This window comes from Truncatella angustata (assembly GCF_020726525.1).
Source record: "Truncatella angustata strain MPI-SDFR-AT-0073 chromosome Unknown BKA67scaffold_1, whole genome shotgun sequence".
NCBI lineage: Eukaryota > Fungi > Ascomycota > Sordariomycetes > Amphisphaeriales > Sporocadaceae > Truncatella > Truncatella angustata.
In genome coordinates this window covers 437,369-448,665 of record NW_025763381.1, presented here as the reverse complement: position 1 = coordinate 448,665, position 11,297 = coordinate 437,369, and the positions used below count along the sequence as shown (strand labels likewise).

At 47.6% G+C, this 11,297-nt stretch overlaps 2 protein-coding genes across 2 annotated transcripts; both read right to left on the bottom strand.

The window, feature by feature from the left end:
- Positions 1–3,067: 3,067 nt before the first annotated feature.
- BKA67DRAFT_685617 (uncharacterized protein) lies at positions 3,068–4,343 on the bottom strand. The gene is made up of 3 exons (XM_046109005.1): positions 3,960–4,343; positions 3,495–3,910; positions 3,068–3,433 (listed from the first exon to the last, which is right to left on the bottom strand). The coding sequence occupies exons 1-3, from the start codon at positions 4,123–4,125 to the stop codon at positions 3,200–3,202; spliced, it is 816 nt and encodes a 271-aa protein (XP_045963138.1). The 5' UTR covers positions 4,126–4,343; the 3' UTR covers positions 3,068–3,199.
- A 3,302-nt stretch (positions 4,344–7,645) lies between these two features.
- On the bottom strand, positions 7,646–10,452 carry BKA67DRAFT_3607 (thioredoxin-like protein). The gene is made up of 3 exons (XM_046096421.1): positions 10,046–10,452; positions 8,239–9,937; positions 7,646–8,184 (listed from the first exon to the last, which is right to left on the bottom strand). The coding sequence occupies exons 1-3, from the start codon at positions 10,246–10,248 to the stop codon at positions 7,843–7,845; spliced, it is 2,244 nt and encodes a 747-aa protein (XP_045963137.1). The 5' UTR covers positions 10,249–10,452; the 3' UTR covers positions 7,646–7,842.
- Positions 10,453–11,297: the final 845 nt, after the last annotated feature.

The window sequence follows — 11,297 nt, the reverse complement described above, 5'->3', positions numbered from 1 at the left end:
GTTGCAAAGCCTTTATGCACGATAATATCTACTTTGAATTCAACCTTTCTAGTAGCTGAAACTTTCTTTGTGATATTAATCAACATTCCTCTAAAACACCTCAAAAATATATGTAGTGATACGATTCTTTCTTATCGATCGTTTTCTTTGTTAGACATACCTAGCTTGTTGGATTGACATTTGCTTCGAAGAATTTGATAATATGGCCATCTCGAACAGAAGAGGGATGTAATCTTCGTTCTAAAACTATCGCGGTTCACATACAAATACGGGCTGGCCTTCACATATTTGCCAATTATGTTCAGCAAGTCACTGTTCGGTCCCCTTTATCAAAGTTCTTATACAACACACCCGTACTATCTTAGTACGTCAGCCCTGCTTTTAAAACAAAACCTCTTATAAGACATGTCATCTTCATTCAGGAAGAAACTTTAGACTAACTCGGTGCATTTATAGAAATCAAAAAGATGGCTCAGTGTGCTCAGGGTTCAAACTGCCCCAATGGAGGCAACGTTAACTCAACTTGCACAAGTTGCGGTTCTTGTCCTAGATGCTGCAACTGTTAGGCAATGAAATGAAGTATAACTAGGCCGAGGTTATACGAAACGGAGGCTGCGATAACGATCGTTATATCCGTTGGAGGTTTTCCTTTAGTTATGAGACACATGGAATGCAGGACAGAAAGGCACACGAGGTCGGAGGGGCTGTCATTTTGATTTTCATTAATACTCCCTTGTCTTACTAGTAGTGCTACTTAAATAATAGGACTTGATCAACCCTATTATTTGTTACAGCCAGTGTCATCCACTAGAGGGCTGTTGAACTGGATGGTGACGAAACGGAAGGCTCGACTTCACCATCCTACCTTGATTGCTAGGTCGGCAGAGATCCACCACGTCTGGGAGCGCGTTCGATGGGCTCTAAATAGCCTGACAGTCCTCGGCTGGGGCCGCAGCGGCCACTGTCTCTGGCTCAACGTCGTCTCTGTTGACATGGGCGCTTTTGACCAGATATATGTCCTCATGACTGGGGAAAGAAGGAGAATCCGGTTCCGATTGCGGTTTTAGGTCCAGTTACTTGGTCGTCGCCGGAGCAATAATGTGTGAGTACACTCATGCATGAACGCGCAGGACCTGTTACCACCAGCTAACGGCTATGGGTATAATATTACTGTGACTACCACCGCTTCCGAGTGCAGAGGTGGTGTAGCAATCACGAAAGAGCCCACAAGGTATGCCAGCCTAACGTGACAACAGCCGAATACAGGCAACTAGTCTTATCTTATTGGCTGCATTGACTAAAAGTATCTTTAGAACGTAAGCTAAATATGTTTCTCTCGCGGCAAGTTGTACGTCTCTGGCCCCAGTTGCTAATCATCCTTTCCCAGGCTTCATGGTGGACCCTGTCTACCCGACCAATATGTGTATGCGCCCTAACTGACCGACGGTCGTGATCATAGGATCCTCCTTAACAAACCGCCAGTTTAACGCATTCTGCTCTTACCAAATGGAAGCAGAAGTGCAACGCATGATTGAAGAGCTCTTTATTAAAACGCCACGAGAATCCACTCGGGCAATCTGGGATGACACCGTGGTCAGTCACTTTAGCAGCCTCTCATATGCAGACCTTTACGACTACTAGGTAGGGGCTGGACACGATACCTATGTCATATATGGCTCTACACAATGGCCTCGATATATCATGTGTAATATGCCCGTCCTGTAACGCATTATATCTGGTAGCGGTGGCGGTGATGATAACACCACATGTCCTTGCACAACGAGCTATATATGTACTAGGCCCGACTGTTATGATGAGGATGACAGGGAGTGCATCAACTATAGTGAGGATGGCGCAGAAGGTTCGTTAGAAGAAAGGGCGTAAGGCGACCCTTACGACTAGAACCCTCTTAACCATATAACAGGGACTACACAAGATCTTACATGGCCAAAAGTAGTTGTAAGTTATGGTTAACAATTCTCCCAGCGCATAATCACCTGGACGCTGACAAACCTCCCATCGATCTAGTATCCTGAGCCATCCAGTTTGGATAAGGTTAAGGAACGTAACAAATTTCTCGAATCCTAGACGTACAATCCAAATTGTGCCAACTTCCTCCCAATTATCGTCGATAACATGCCTAACGGCCAGATTATAACGGGATTTGAGAGTAAGTCCATTCCTATGCGGCACGTTATGTTACAACTTCTAACTGTGATTTCTAAATGATCACGTCTTTAAACGTAAGATGTCTCGTATCTGGGGCGACGACGCCCTTAATAGAATAGAGGCAGGTAGAACGCATTATACTCCTAATGTTGTGCCTTATGAATTCTTTTCAATTTCACTATAACAAGTCGACGCGTCAGGCAGGACTATCCAATAGCGTATAATAAACGCTCTTAGGAGTAACACAAACCGTGATGTCATGACACTAATGGTTAAGAATATGAACCTACTCAAAGAGAAGGTAAGATTTACATCGTTTACGGGTATTACCTATCATGTTTACTCCTGACATTTTATTAATATTTAATAGCTTTGGACAGGTAGGGAATCACCTGTTAGCGATAAAGAAATGGAGAATTTTGTATACAGTACCCGAACGACACAGGCGTGCCCAAAAATGGCCTTGACCCGTATTACTCAAGTATGTTGCTTCCCCCCTCCCCCCGGAAAAATAAGAGCGAAGCCTAGAGAACGTCAAACTAACGATCCTTTTTTCTTCTCTTAATACAAATATATTCTGCTTACACATGGCACTTACAACCGGAACCGCTCAAACGTCTTCGAATTGTGATCATCAACTTTCGAGAGCTTATACGCGAAGCAGAGAGACATTATCGAAAAACCCACGGCGGCCAGAGTCCATATCCCTTGGAGCATTTTGATCCCTGGTTCGAGTCAATGCTTGAGCCCTTGAGGGACAGGGCTCATGATTGGGCAATAGAAGGGCTTGGCGACTTGGACATACCTGCGATTAATAATGTCGCTGCGGATAGAGCTATCCGGCAAAATTTACTCACGGCTTTTCAGAATGTACCGTATATCGACAGCACCGGCTTCTACCCGTAAAATTCTAAGTATATTACTTGTAGTTTACAAAATCTATCTTAAGAGAACAAATAAATAAAGTGCTGGTGAATTAAGAGCCAAAATACTTGGAATTCACATTGTACGAAATACGTCTCTACGCCTTTCATCGTGGTCTGTACCATAGATCCCCAGATCCATCAGGTGCCTTTCCGCGCTCGAAAATGTGGCATTCGTCGTCGAACCTCGGCACCCTCTCGAACCACGCATCGGGGATGTTGATTAATTCGAGCTTCATCAGTCCGTTATAATTATAGACGTCATTAATACCTTGATAGCGTCCTACTGCTTGCGAATCAATCAACCAAACATATGCATCCTCGTAAAATTTAGCTTGGGCCTATATCATTCCTAAATCAGTAAAAGGGGCCTCCCACATATTACAGGGGGTGGAAACCTACCCTCCTTTCCTGTCGAGTCACAGGTCCTAACGGTATCGTCTCGTCTGGTAGTGAAGCCAAAGAGCGGAGAGAAGGCTCGTCAATAATCAGAAAGTCGAGAAATCTAGTGTTCAAGCGTGAGTCGAAGTCGGCATCATTGATAGCCTGGCTTCGCCAGGCCTCGAATATGCTAGTCAGGGACTTGATATCATCCTGGCTCGCCTTGGCCATATCTGGAAGCTGCAAATCTTCCAGCTCCTTGTTATCTACGATCTCGAGGATAAAACGTCGTGCGAGCTCGTCCTCAACCGTAGTGTCGGTTCGCCCTTGCATCAATCGGGGGTAGTGTACGACATACTTAGCGACCCAGCGGTTGAGCTTTTCTAGCGCGGCAGGCCAGACAGCATCGGCCTCTTCTGAATACGTAGTACGCAACACTAGTCGGGTCAGTCGGGCGGCGGCATGCGAGCATGGGAGTCAAGTCACCTGTGTAACCCCACGAGCCATGAGCATACTCGGTGCCACAAGACATACTGTCATGGAGATCATACATCCAGCACATGGTTTCAGAGCTCCTGTTAAGCCTCTTAGCAGCCTGCACCCACTTGTACATGTCTGGCGGCGGCCGAGGGAAATTCTGTTGGATAGACATATTACGACAGTTTCTAGAGTTGATATAGAGGACTGTTGAAGTGAAGGTCTGGTGTGATGCACTGGAAGGAAGAGCCTAAATCTACTCGAGCATAGGATAGTGAATACGGTGCTCGCATGAGCGTGGGATCGCAAGTGTAACGATCTAAGCGTGAAATGATAGTACAGGCACTGTCAAGTAGTATATAGAAGTCTAAGTTTACAAAAGAGAATATCGGTGTACAGAAAGTGGGCATATACCCACTGGCTTAGTCACGTGATCACCACTTCCCAAGTTCGGTGATCCGCGAGCTTTGTCGCCTTAGTGTACGTGGTGCTCTCCATACACTGTGGCCATCTATAGTCATCCATATTGCCACAGATAACTATATCATTTAGCACACAGTCTCGATCGAGAATGAACAAGCATCAAATTGAAATCTTTGGTGATAATAGATAGATTTGAGAATTTGGGGAATAATGATTAGGCGCGCCGAGCCTCTTCTAACCCCTTATTATGAGGCAGTGTTTAAAATCATATCATGTCCGCGTGAGACTCAAAAGCTGGTGTGTCGTTCATCCGCAAACTGCCTATCACACGCAACCTTGACATTGACCTCAGACATTTACAGCACAAACATAAATCTCGCCGCATGTGTTTTGATGCTCGCTGCATCAATCAGGGTGATGACAACCCAGAGAAAAGCTACGAGGCCCCGTTGATGGGGACTATATATGGGAAATGAAAGCCGTGTCGTCGTTTGGCTCGGACTCGGAGAATTCGATAGCAAACTTGCACTTGGCATCGTGCTGACGCACCAGATAGACTCGTCGTAGATTGGCTAAGGGAAACTGTACAGCCAAAGACGGGAACTGCGATTTGGATATCCATGGTCTTGTTCAAGTGATATTGTCCCTCTCGACGAGACGGAAGTGCTGTCGACTTGTAATCTGTCGTGCCGCCCACGGTAGTAGAACGTATGTGGATTTGATAAGAAAAGGAATCTGCTGCTGAAACTGTTTCGCCCCATGGCTTCAAGATTGTAAGCCTTCAGAACTGGTTCCTTTTTTCTTTTTTCTTTTTGCGGTCTGATAAGGAAAGAAAAGCTTCCTTTGCCTTACGTAAATATTGCTGAGATGAACGCGAAACAAAACTTGGCCGACAATTTGCATGCCTCTAGCAAGGCGAGAGCGCTATGACGAGCTTCGTAAATTATTTGGGCACACAAAATGTGCAAATCCAAGAAAGAAAACGTACGCAGCACGGACTCTGCCACATCCATATTACCGCGACCCAACACTCAAGCAGACTACCCACTGCCCGCGAGAGATTTGTATATGCATGAAGCTGACTACTTGGTTCGAAGCGAGCAGACCCCATCGTTTCTCACTACCAGTGAGCTAGGTTCAATGGCTATCAGTGATTTTCCAAGCTGGGTACCCGCCTTCTCAGCTCCACTGAACACCGGATTCTGCAAATTAAGTGCTTAGAGCACTCGTGTTTAGATCTCAGCGCAGGGTTGCTCGTGAAGCGATGAAAATCCACGTTGCGCGGGAGTTCGAGTGGGCTTGATCTAAGGTTGTCAAGCGCTCCGTGATGGCTTATACTATAATGAGATGGAAGCAATCGACGTGTTCGGGGTGGTAAGACTAGCCGATGACCTCTGGGCTATGCCCTACGGTGAAGATTAGAACGGAAATATCCTGTAGGCATCTACTCGTACTCTGAACGCTTATGCTTTCGCAGATGTGTGCAGCCAAGCTCGGTAAAGCAAGATTTTTCAGCCGCCTTAAAGTGGCTTCGAACAACTTGGTCATCTAAAGAAACTGTGGAGAGGCTTGAGAACCACTTCAAAACTTGAGACTTTCTCGAATGTTGGAATCGATATAGGGGTTTGCGTTTTTCTTTATTGGCCTTGCGCTAGAGGATGTTGAGCCTCGTAGTATGGTGTGCGTGCTTCTTTGATGCCCGCGCCACCTAGTCCTGTGGCCAAATGGATCGAATAACTGGCAGGCTTTTGGGGAGTGCTATTCACAGGCGTTGATGGCTGGAGAAGTAATCCATAAGCACTTGCCTAGCCTTTATCAGCTAGTTTTGTATAGTGATAGAAGTGACTACATTGACGATTATCCACGAGCAATGTACGACTCGTCCACTAAAAATTGAAAAGAGGTTCAGTCGAGATGTTGAACGAAGTAGGAATCCTATGCATTAGATACGAGGGTGAACCACACATACTGGACGTCTCACCATAAAACCTGCACGATCATGCCGTGCATTAAAAGGCTTCGATTTCGTATGAAGTGTCCTTCGTTGATTGCGTTTCTTGTTAAGCCATCCTATCCACGAGTACTCAGAACTGCAGAAAACAAATCAAATCATATGTTAGATACAAACTTGAGAATACCTCTCGCAATCGAGTACTGGATATAATACTCATAACTGTATCCAACAACGTTGGGCCTTTCCTAGATTAGCATAGCTGCCGACCAAGTTCCGTCGGTGGAAACTGTACGCGGCCTAGATGGATCAGCTTTGCGTAAGATCTTTTACAAGCAAAGGCTTCAAGGCCCACACTCAGAATGGCGGCTATAGCTAAAAGGACAAGCGTATCGTTTAACACCACAATCCATTCTTGAATCAGCCTAGCCGAACCGCAGTTGGCAGTCAACACTTCTTGCGCACAGCAATCCCTAATGTATTGTATATATCAGATGCATCGGTGACGACCATGAGAACTTTGGGAGAGTTCAGCACATATCCACCATCTTTCTAGTTTCCTGATCGGCGTAGTGAAGAATACCTCTCTACAAGTAGACCCAACGTCCACTGATCGTCACTTGCCGATCTAGTCCATTCCCATATTTTACCGTTGGTTTCTACTCACCAGTTCAACCACATCGGCTCGGGCACATCGACTTTTGTATTCGCGACGTTTCTTCCGGCCATCATCTGCATAGTTTCGAGGGATCAAGTCGTTGTGCAACCACGGCTCAAGCCAAGCCTGAAGGACAGGTATTGGCCGTGTCCAAATGCCATGTGTGAAGACGACTCGTAGATCTTTGCCACTATATTCTCATGAATTTAAGACTAATTCATGTCATTAAACGAAAGTCTGATGACACTCAGTTTTTATCGCTTGTAAATTCGTACGGCCCCCCATGTACTTCATTTAATATCAACCCCTCCCACGGAACAGCTAGCTCACTAAAGATAGTGAAAGCATGACACAATAAGTTCGATTCACATGTGTAGGGTGCGAATGTGTACCATGAGGCCACTGTGACAAGCCAATGGAAAGACCACAGCCTAAGCCAAGTCACGCAGCACACAGAATACCACATGACGTCTAAATCTCTTGACAAAAGAATATGCTAAAACAACAGAAAAAAAACTTTGGATATATTATTATCATGCACAGTTGACCCTTGCAACCTGCGCTACACCTCGTTCAAATCCTTATATCCGTGACCCGATCAATGCCATTTGGACTATTCCACCATGCCTCGTGAGCCCGCAGATTCAGAAATGAGGCAATCCTCTAAGCCATGAGATGTGTAGTGACTATGCAAACATGTGTGCAATATGAGAGCACGTAATGTACAGAACTCCTAACTGGATAGTCGAATTCACTCGACTCCATGAAAACCCATGGTGGATCGTTCATAATGCGCCGGCTTCCCTAATCTCATATGCGGACTTTAGCTATTTTAGTAATTCAAGATGAGATGCAGTCGTCTAGTCCTTCTTTCCATTGGCTGTAGTACCAAGGAATCCCTCCTTGAGCTCCTTGATTGGCAATGTGTCGTCTAGGCGGAAGTGACCACCTCTCCTTCGAAGCCGGCCACGGAACCAGGACGCAATGCCAAGTGCCAGACCACCAACGCAGCCGAAGCTCAGATATGGGTGCTCGGAGAAGGTCATGCGAATGTCAAAGAAAATCTTCTCCAAGCTCGAGATGGTCAACTTGGGCTTGATCTTGGGCGGCGATGCGGTAACTTTGCCGATGGTCTCGAGGATAGAGGTTCGTGAGGGGATAATGGAGTTTCCGGTAATCGTTTGATCCCAGTATCTGCGGTTCTGTTTTGGTTGTCAGTATTGTGCGGTATGAAGCTCGATGCCCAGGTTACTTACGTCCTCGTCGTTGATAATCACACGCTCACCATCCTTGACGTCAATGCCATAGGTGGTACGGATCCATCTCTGCCAGAAGACACCGTCAACCCAAGCAAAGGCGACCTCCTTACGATCTGCTCTATCCATGTTGATACGGATACTCTTAGCGGCCCGGAGCGCACGTTGATCGTTTCGGTCTTCGGCTTCCTCGATTCTGAGCTGCTTGGCATCTCGCAATTCTTGTCGCTCGAGCTGGAACAGCTGGATCTGCTTGTCCATCCATTCATTGGCGGCCTGCTTCATCTCACGCATAGCACCTGTGAAGGACTCTTGGTCTTCTCTGTTCACAATGCCAAGAACAACAATCTTTCCGTCCATGATCTCACGAGCGTTAGAGGCAGTCATCTCGGGAACGATTGGCAACCAAACCGACTTCATCCAGTTCAAGACTTGTCGGGTATCACGCATCTCTCGGGGAGTGAGAGGAGTGTAGTACGTCGGGCGGCCTTCGCGCGACACAATAAGGCGGGGCCATGTAGTGATCTTGAATCTGTCGTACAATTCGGGGTCCCTGGTCTTGACTAGCTTCGCACGACCAATGAGGCTGAGAGGCAATCTCTCCAAGGCCAAAAAGTCCTCGGATGTGACAGCGTGGTCGTAGAAGTAGAGGAAAATGACTTCCTCCTTCTCCTCCAAAGCCTTGAATGACGCGGCATCAACGTCGGGAACCCCATCACCGATGTTCATGGCCTTTTCGGCGTACTTGACAAAGTCTCCTAGACCACGGAGGCCATCGTACTCGACACGCTCACCACCCCTGAAGAAGTGCACGGTGGGATATCCTCGGACGTGGACGTCCTTGCACAGTCTCGATTCGGCATCACAGTTGACTTCTCCAATGTTCAGGCGGCCCTTCATTTCCTTAGCAAGCTGTTGCCAGCTCGGGGCCATGGCCTGACAGTGGTGGCACCACGGTGCGTAGAACTTGATGAACCACGGATCTTGCGACATGGTGACAAGCTGTTGGAAACTCTCGGCGTTGAGAGGAACAGACGCGCCCTCTTTGTTCGGGGTGGTAGCCGACTTGGGGTGCTTGACCTCTGGTGGGGTGAAAGCAATTTGGTACTTGCTATCATCGGTGTTGTCCAGTTTCTTGCCCTCCTTCTTGGTAGTCTCAGTCTTCTCAGTCTTCTCAGACTTCTCAGTCTTGCCGGGCTTTTCGGTCTTGTCGGTTTTCTCAGACTCGTCGGTCTTCAGGTCAGCCTTTGAGGAGTCATCCTTGGTTTCGGTCTTATCGGCTTTCCTGAGTGGTATCTCGTCCTTGACCACGGCAGCCTCCGACTTCTTGGCAGCTTCAGTAGGTTCAGACAAAGAGGTGGCTCCGGGTGTGGGTAGAACAAGTGCAGTTGGTCGGGTTCCAGGATGCTCCTTCTCAAGAGCGTCCTCGACCAGCTTAGAGATGACAGTAATGTTCTTGCCACCTCTCACGATGTCGAGAGTCTCGCCGTCTTTAAAGATGGAAGTCTGGGGATACGACTGAACGCTGTGCTTGACGCACATGTCTCCATAGGCGATACAGTTGAGGGAGGCGAACCGGATGTCATAGTACGCTTCAAAAGAAGATTCCTTGGAAGACGTCGGGGGGTCCGATGTATAATAGTACTCGTATAAGGTCTGGTACGTGGGTGCGAAATCTATACAATGCGGGCAGTACGGACTTGGCCATTGTCAGTTGCTTGATCCGAGATGAACCGAAACGGAATCGCGATGATGGAGTGTAGAGGGTTGGGGCCTTGGAAGTGTAATTTGATTTGTCAAGTCTTACCTGAAGTATTTTACCACGAGAAACTTTGTCTTCGCAACCTCACTGGCAAAGTTGTCTGCCGTCAGCTCTAGCAACGGCGGCACCTTCTTGCCATCGAAATATGTATTTTCCGCCTTGGGATCGTTGTTTTTCTCGGCGCCAATGGCTTGTGCAGCACCGAGGACTGATGCGCCTAGCCAGAGCGCGAGGGAGGAGAGCCTCATGGCTGCGGCCTCGCGAGCTGTCGCGAGAAAGTAACGAGCGTGTTCGAAGGCGAAGGATGGTCGAGGTCGTAGCGAGTTATGGAGTCATGAGCCGTACTGAGTTGTCTGCCTAAACAGAAGAATCCGCCGATGGACCAGAGCGAAAAGCGTCGTCGTGGTTGGTGATGTTGATTGTGGGAAAGTTCCAGGAGAGACGATGTAGAAAGGGGGTACCACGAGCACAAAGTGTCAAGGACAGGGCGAATCGCGCTACTGCTGCTGATGCTGCTGCGAGCTTTACCCTTACCGAGCGTGTAGGAAGTATCCTTGGCAGACTTGCCTTGCTGCCAGACTAACCGGAAAGCACTGACGGCGATGATACGGGAGACGCCTAAGAAAAACTAGGTTGAGGTGCTGCGCATGCACGCGAATGAACGAGCAGGTTGAACGTCTAACTAACGTGGTGGAGACCAGTCAACTGCACCCTCACGTGTCACTGTCGGGGCGGCAATCAATCGCTCAGGATGGCTTTACGTATCGTCTGAAGTACGATGGGAAGGGATGGGACGGGACCCAAATACGAGTTGTTAACGCTGCTGCCAAAAGACCAAAACCCAGAATGCTGACCAACAACAGAAAGCGACAAAATGTCTTTGCCAGTTTGCCTCTTGTCTCAAGCGAAATTCACCGACTGGGGGGGCCAATCTGGCCAAAGCATGGGACAACGGGGGTCAATTGCCATTCGATTGGACTGGACTCTGGACTCAGAACTCAGAGAAATGAACGGGGCCCAGGATCAGGAGCTGACATGGATACGCCAACCTCAGCCTAGATTCAGCAAATCCCCCCCTTGCCCCCCCAAATCAGAATCCCCTAAAATCTGCCCCTAAACGTTATCTGCGTCTAGCGCCACATCTTTTTTTGTGGCTGAGCCTTCATACCCTACAGTGAGTAATGTGCCATATTCTTCGTAGTCATTGCAATACGGTTTGGTCTAAGTTGTGCTCCTTTGTACTGTAGATGACGAAATCGTCTTGCTCGACGCTGCATTTGCAGTTGCAAGTGATTGC